Source organism: Anopheles funestus, chromosome 3RL, assembly GCF_943734845.2.
Source record: "Anopheles funestus chromosome 3RL, idAnoFuneDA-416_04, whole genome shotgun sequence".
Lineage (NCBI taxonomy): Eukaryota > Metazoa > Arthropoda > Insecta > Diptera > Culicidae > Anopheles > Anopheles funestus.
The window spans coordinates 50,760,082-50,768,356 of NC_064599.1; the positions used below are offsets into that span (position 1 = coordinate 50,760,082).

Sequence of the window (8,275 nt, forward strand, 5' to 3'; positions counted from 1 at the left end):
TCTTTGTTTTGGCAAATAATTGGATTTTTCTGACTTGTTTATTATTGCTTTTTTCGACTTTTTCTAAATGACAACGAAGTTTTTTCATAAAAAAAATAAATAAATAAGCATAAGCCCGAACCAAAGGACATATGACTCTGGATAGTCGAAGTCTTAATAGAGAAAGTAAGCCTCTGAATATGGGAGTTTGGACAAGAGTTTGTACGAGCATAGGTGTTGCGAACAAAGCTAGCCGCGCGATAATTTTAGGTAAGATTCAACCTAAACTCAAACTAGATAAAGAACTCGATCATACGGTTTAAAGGACTAGCTTAAGAAGAGAAGCGGGCGATATAAACACAGTGCGTAGGCCACGTGAAAAGGATAGGTCAAGACGAATAGGAAGTAGGAAAAAAGCTTTCTTTCCAAAAGACGAAGCGAACGCGGCAGGTCGGAAGAGGATACAAATCTTTGATTTGTTTAAAAATAAATCCAAAGAGTATTTAATCAAGCCGCGTAAATTTTGTGGTAGTCGCCACAGTTTCATCAAAGATTTCTCTTTTCTCTCCAAACTACAAATATCATCATTTGCTGAGCGATCGAGCACGCTAAAAGGGTAAGGTGAAAAGGCAAGGCGATCGAGCAACGAAGCATAGGACCAGCAAAGTTAACCGATCCCAGTAATCACCGAACAAGCGGCGATCCAGCGAAACAGGACGTTGAATTTGTAGGAGAAAACAAATCCATGGAAGGCAAGGATCAAGCCAGAGAGAGCGAGACGCCGAAAGGTAAGAGCGTTTCATCGATGGTTGAGCAAGTAGAGGAACGAGCGGGGGCATCCCAAGCGCCGGAATCGAAGCCTCAAGTGGCGCAGGCGTCAGGGCGTAAACGAGCCGTCGCTCGTAAAACGAATGAGCTTACTATAGGAGATAAGCGAGAAGAAGAAGAAAAAGATTTACGCGCGTTACAGTTGCAGCATGAGCGACAGATGCGTGAGATAGAGTTGGCACACGAGAGAGAGATGGCCGAGATGCGATTTGAATTCGAACGTAAAAGTGCGATAGCAAAACGATCATCGCGAGAACGTGTTACCAGTGAACGTAGTGACTCTTCCGAAGGAGAAGAAGAGGAAGAAGAAGGAAGACGAGAAAAGGTGAATGTGCGTAAAAGTTCAAAAATACTAAGTCGGAGTCAAGTGCAAGCCAGGAAGTTTATGCCAAAAAGTCTTCCAAGCTTTGATGGGAAACTCGAAAATTGGCCGTTGTTCTATAACAGCTACAAAGACACAACTGAAGCATGCGGTTACTCGCACCTTGAAAATCTACAACGACTAAGAGAATGTTTAAAAGGTGACGCATTAGAAGCGGTAAGAAGCCGTTTGCTAGAACCCGAATCAGTTCCCGGTGTAATAGAAGACCTGCGCTGTCTATTCGGTAGGCCAGAAAGGCTACTAAAATCGTTGCTAACTAAAGTGCGAAATACTCCACCGCCCGACGCCAACAAACTTGTAACGTTTATAACATTCGGAATCGCGGTTAAGCAATTGTGCGATCATCTAAGGGCAGCGCAATTAGAAGAGCACCTAAATAATCCGCTCTTAGTAGATGAGCTTGTAGAGAAGCTTCCTGCTGACTACCAGATGCAGTGGGTACGATACAAACGATACAATTGTGGAAGGGTATTAGGCGTGTTTGCGAACTTCATCGATGAAATTATGACCGATGCGTCGGAAGTGGCAAAGTTCGAAGAAAAAAAGGATGAAAGGCATAGAACACATAAACGGCAAGTGCAAGCAAACGTGTTCGCACACTCTGAGATGACAGACCAGTCCGCGAAGATGAAAACATGCTGGATGTGCAAGAGTGAGCAACATAGGGTGCGTGATTGTGACAAGTTTAAAAGCAATGCGGTTTCAGGACGACTAGAGCTAGTATCGAAGCTGAACCTATGTAAATCATGCCTTAACAGCCATAAAGGAACATGCCGATTCACCAAAAGATGCACCTTTGACAACTGTAATGAAGAACATCATCCATTATTGCACCAACAAAAAGCAGAGAATGCAAATGAAGGCTGTAATGCTCATAGAGACACAAGAAAGGAGACGATTTTCAGAGTAGTAGCAGTGACACTACGTGCAGGTGACATAACTTACGATACAACGGCGTTTTTAGATGAAGGGTCGTCGGTGACGATGTTAGAAGACGGCGTTGCAGATAAGCTACAAGTGAAAGGCGATCACGAACCATTTACCATTTCGTGGACAGCTGAAATGACACGTCGTGAAGAGAACTCGAGGAAAGTGAATATTCTGCTATCGGCTACAGGATCGCCCGAGCAGTTTGAGCTAAGAGGAATACGCACGGTGTCAAAACTCGTGATACCGAAGCAAGAATTATCGCTCACGAAGGTTAAGGCGCAATATGAGCATCTTAAAGATATTCCTATTCAAGACAAATGCGCGAAAGTTCCTAGAATGCTCATAGGTTTGGACCATCTGCATTTATTTGCGCCAATCGAATCCCGGATAGGTCAGCCTAATGAACCTATAGGTGTGAAAACAAAACTAGGCTGGACAATCTACGGACCAAAACCAGAAAAGAAACCACAAGTCGAATATATACATTTCCACACGACCGGTCAAATCTCGAATGAAAAGTTACATGACGTGATACGAGATTGTTACAGAATCGAAGAAAGCGGAATTTCATCGGCGCGTGCAGTAGAATCAGACGACGATAGAAGAGCGCGTGATCTATTAGAATCGACAACAACTAGAATCGGAGAACGATTTAAAACAGGTCTACTGTGGAAAAATGGTGAAAGAAACTTTCCTGAAAGCTTCACGATGGCTAAGCGGCGACTGGCTGGACTAGAACGCAAACTAATGAAAGATTCACAACTAGAACGAGCTGTGCGCAAACTGATTGATGAATATACAACGAAGGAGTACGCGCATAAGATCACGAAAAAGGAACTTGAAGAAACCCCAGCAAGCAGTGTGTGGTACCTTCCGCTGAATGTAGTCCAGAATCCTCGCAAGCCAGGGAAAATAAGATTGGTGTGGGATGCAGCGGCAACAGTTCGAGGCGTGAGCTTGAATTCGGAATTACTAAAAGGGCCCGACATGTTGTGTTCACTACCATCCGTGATTTTCCCCTTCCGTGAACGACGTATTGGATTCGGTGGTGACATTAAAGAGATGTACCACCAAATCAAAATCAGCGAAGAAGACAAACAGGCACAGAAGTTCCTGTTCACAGCTGGTAGTGGAGAAACAGACCCGCAAATTTTCGTGATGGACGTGGCGACTTTCGGAGCAACGTGTTCCCCTTGTATTGCGCAATACGTAAAAAACCTAAACGCGGAGCAACATCGGGAGCAATATCCAGAGGCTTGTGCAGCAATACAACTTCGTCATTACGTTGACGACTATTTCGACAGTGCCGATACCGTAGATGAAGCGTTGAAACTAGCGAAGGATGTAAAATACGTTCACTCGAGAGGAGGTTTTCTAATTAGAAACTGGGTGAGCAACGCGGAAACGTTCTGTACGGACATGGGTGAGGAAACGGCCAAATCAATGATCCATCTAAGTGACAAATCCGGCGAAAACGCATCTGATCGTGTTCTAGGTATGATATGGGAAGTGAAAAGTGATTGCTTTAGGTTTGCAACCCCTCAAATCATGAAACGAGACGAACATCCTACAAAGCGTATCGTGTTAGCATGTGTTATGTCTATATTCGATCCAATCGGACTCTTATCACCACTTACCATTTTAGGAAAAATGTTGGTACAGGACTTGTGGAGAACCGGGTGTACTTGGGACGAGGACATTAACGATGAAGAATACAAAAAATGGAAATTATGGAAAGAGCAGATGAATGCTATCGAAGACGTGAAGATTCCGCGATCTTACTTTGGTAATGCAGTGTCACGCGAATTAGCCGAAATACAACTTCATGTGTTTGCTGATGCAAGTGAAAACGCGTATGGTTGCGTCGCGTATTTTCGAGTCGCGATAGGAAACGAAGTTCGTTGTGCTTTAGTGATGAGTCGTACAAAAGTGGCCCCTTTGAAACAGCTAACCATTCCTCGCATGGAACTACAGGCAGCGTTATTAGGCGCTAGGCTAGCAAATACGGTGAAAAATAATCACAGGTACTCAATAGCGAAACAATACTTTTGGAGTGACAGTCAAACCGTGTTATCGTGGATAAGATCCAACCAGCGTAAATACAAGCCTTTCGTGGCATTTCGTGTAGGAGAAATACTAGAATTATCTTCAGTGGTAGACTGGAAATGGGTTCCTACGGAAGAAAACGTCGCGGACGTGCTGACTAAGAAAATTTCGGGATGTTTCGAAAAGGAAAGTGCATGGATTAAAGGACCAAAGTTTCTCTACCAACCTGAATCGGATTGGCCGCAACAACCGAAATTATCTACAGATATCAAAGAGGAGTTACGAGCAACTCATTTGTTCCATGATGTGCGACTACAAGAATCATTTGAAGTTGTAACGAGAGTTTCGAAATGGACAGTTATGGTACGCGTGGTGGCTTGTGCAATTCGATTTATATCTAACTTGAAAAGAAGGAGAGCTGGTTACAATATCGAATGTATTAAACCAACAAAGTCTATGGAGAAAACATTGGACATTGTACAGGAAAACGCAAGAACAAGGATACAAAAGAAGGACTTAAAAACAGATGTGAAATTCATACGGGTTCCGTTGAAACAGGAGGAGTATCAGAAGGCGGAATGTTTCCTACTTAAGATTGCTCAAGCAGAAGCTTATGCAGATGAACTCAAAGTGCTCGTCAACAACCAGGATAAACCATCAGATCAGTGGTATGCGTTGGAGAAAAGTAGTGAAATTTACCGTTTGACGCCACTCTTAGATGAAAACGGAATAATGCGAATGGATGGTAGGACGAAAGCAGCGGAAACTTTGCCGTTCGATTTAAGGTTTCCTATCATATTACCTAGAGGACATGAAGTTACGAGGAAAATTATACAACATTACCACGAGAAAAACGGACACGCATTTCGCGAAACAGTGAAGAACGAGTTAAGGCAACGGTTCTACATCGAACATTTAAACGCGGAAGTTAGGAAAGTCATCAGTGTCTGCGCGTGGTGTAAAGTGAATAAAAATCGTCCTACTGTACCCAGGATGGCACCCTTGCCAATTGAAAGGCTGAGTCACCACCAACGCCCGTTTAGTCGCGTAGGCGTTGACTATTTTGGGCCCATAGAAGTGGTAGTAGGGCGCAGCAGACAAAAGAGGTGGATAGTCTTATTCACTTGTTTGGTGGTTCGTGCAGTCCATTTGGAGATCGCTCACGATTTGAGCGCTTCGGCATGCTTGATGGCTATCCGGAGATTCGTATGTCGTCGAGGACCGCCTATGGAGTTTATTTCGGATAACGGTACCAACCTGAAAGCCGCCAGCAAGGAAATCGTACAAAAAATCCGCGATATCGAGGAAGAATGCGCGGAAGAAGTCACGAGCGCTCACACAAGCTGGCGATTTATTCCACCCGGAACTCCGCATATGGGTGGCGCATGGGAGCGGCTAGTTAGAACCGTGAAGGAAGCTCTTGGAGTGTTGGTAAGTGGCGTAAGACTAACAGACGAAGTCCTTTTAACTTCCGTTTTAGAAGCAGAAGATTTGGTAAACTCTCGCCCGCTCGTATACGTGGCTGATGACACCGTGGATTCGTTGACACCAAACCACTTCTTACGAGGCGTATCTCCAAATGAGCCCCAGCTTCTACCGCCAGTTCCACATGCAGCGGAAGCCCTTCGTGACAACTATAAACGCTCTCAGTTGCTAGCAGAGGAAATGTGGCAGCGATGGATAAAGGAGTATGTGACGAAGCTAAATGACCGGACTAAATGGATTGATGAATCGAAACCGTTGAAAGTGGGCGACCTTGTGTATGTAGTGGACGGTAAAAAGAGAAAGTTGTGGGTTAGAGGCATTGTAGAAGACACGATCATATCAAACGACGGAAGATGTAGACAGGCCTGGGTGAAAACGAAAAGTGGATTGTTTAAAAGGGCAACGTCAAAGCTAGCAGTTCTTGAGATAGGAGGTAACACTTGCTCGACCTGAGCGATAGACCAAGGTTACGGGTAGGGGTGTTGCGAACAAAGCTAGCCGCGCGATAATTTTAGGTAAGATTCAACCTAAACTCAAACTAGATAAAGAACTCGATCATACGGTTTAAAGGACTAGCTTAAGAAGAGAAGCGGGCGATATAAACACAGTGCGTAGGCCACGTGAAAAGGATAGGTCAGGACGAATAGGAAGTAGGAAAAAAGCTTTCTTTCCAAAAGACGAAGCGAACGCGGCAGGTCGGAAGAGGATACAAATCTTTGATTTGTTTAAAAATAAATCCAAAGAGTATTTAATCAAGCCGCGTAAATTTTGTGGTAGTCGCCACAATAGGAGGATACAGCCTTTCTCATAAAATAGAAGAAGAAGAAGAAGGAATAAGCTTCGCCAATTCAGGCTCTAAATCCAACTCTTATTCCAACTATTCTTTATTAGTGTGCGTGAATTTCTACCATCTGGGATGTGGTTTGTCCTGGCATGCGGCGGTTCAACTATGCAAACAATCACGTACATATTTCTCATTCTTTTTGTTGACCACTACCACTGCGCATCCGATGTTCCGCTTCACTTCTTCCGCAACCAGGATCTTTCCATCAGCTGACGTATGGTCCAAAATTAGTTCACTTATTATATGCACTAGTTTTCACACTGCTTACCGGTACAAAGAATCACTCTACAAAACACGATTACGCTTGCGCACACACCTCCGTCTTCAGCAAAGGCCAAACATATATGAATGCACCAAAGACAAGACAAAAGTAGAAAAGCAATTTTGCAGTAAAAGAAAGGATACAGTGAAAAGCATAATGCCACTCTCTCCGACAGGATTCAAAGTGTTGGTTAGGAGTAGCGAGAATGAAGAAATTTCCCCTTCTTTCTTTCAATCCCCTTCGTTCTCAACGTGCAATCATGTTACGAATCGGTACCGGCTACACAATCATGATCGTGATACATAAACGAATATCACTTGAATCGCTTCAAAAGAATAAATACCTTATTGATAATTTCAGCAATAAAACAATTTTATTGCCGAAAAATCCGGAAAAACACGATAGTTTCGAAACGCTTCTTTTAATGTTGTTTACATATATGTTTCTTTCTCCTCTTTTTTTTAGCTTTCGATTTGGTTGACAGTCAGAACATCTACAATGTCATGGCCACGGTAACAATATCAACAATATCAATGCTCAGTTTTGTTAATTGAAAAATGAAAATTTGTGAAAATTCGTCTTAATGTGAGTAAAACAAACATGAAAAATTAGAAACATAATTTCAAACGCGTGTCCTATTATAATTTTACCGTAATATGTAGTACAATTTCTTTGAAACATGTGAACTCTCCAACATCGAACTGTAAATCGAGAAACTGAGCCTGTCCGGCTGTCTTTTGCATACAGGCGTCCCCCGAATTACGATCCCCTCGAGATACGATGATTCGCAAATACGACGATTTGGATCTTGACAGTTGGCAGTTGCTATTTTGCTGAAATTAACAGTTGTTTTAATTTTTATCGGTAACCGTTAAAAAATCATAGTCTTCATTGAATATAAAAATTAAATTGTTGGAAGAATCTTATACATTCTCGATCAATATTTTAAGGAAATATTCAAAACGATTTCTAGATTATGTTTTCCTCTAGAATATTTGAATAAAGCTTTCGACTCTCTATGTATTGTTATTAAAGATGTATTCTCGACTAACGACCTACGGCTTGCTTCGGCCTCTTTTTTCGGTCCCAAATACAGTCGTATCTCGGGAGACGCCTGTATTTCGTAGCCGGCTGCGATTGTTGATGTTTTGGTGGTCAACCGGTCTCTAGACGCTTTGTCTGATTTGAGCATCCGAAAGGGAAGAGATATGCGCTGCTTCGTGAGCAAACTGGATGGAAACGAAAAAGTTAGTACAATTCGGAATCGACGGCGAGACGCGTCGAACGACGTGTTGACCGAGTGAATTGGTGAAGGAGTACACATGGTCAAACCGACCTATGCGATACCTTGTTCGAAGCGTATAAAGCAGTCACATCGTTTGCCGAAGCGGTAGCTTGCACCAGTCCAAGTGGTAAATATATATATAGGCCGACAAATGTTTTGATTCGCTTAATCCGCCAGTTTTAACCCGTTCTTCAAGCTCTGCATCTCTTGAATCGCTGGGAGACAACGCTTCTT

General features: G+C 43.0%; 1 protein-coding gene across 1 annotated transcript; it reads left to right on the forward strand.

Annotated features, from left to right (window-relative positions):
• Positions 1-264: 264 nt before the first annotated feature.
• LOC125769493 (uncharacterized) lies at positions 265-7,310 on the forward strand. The gene is made up of 3 exons (XM_049438227.1): positions 265-767; positions 950-3,614; positions 7,222-7,310. The coding sequence occupies exons 2-3, from the start codon at positions 968-970 to the stop codon at positions 7,308-7,310; spliced, it is 2,736 nt and encodes a 911-aa protein (XP_049294184.1). The 5' UTR covers positions 265-767; positions 950-967.
• Positions 7,311-8,275: the final 965 nt, after the last annotated feature.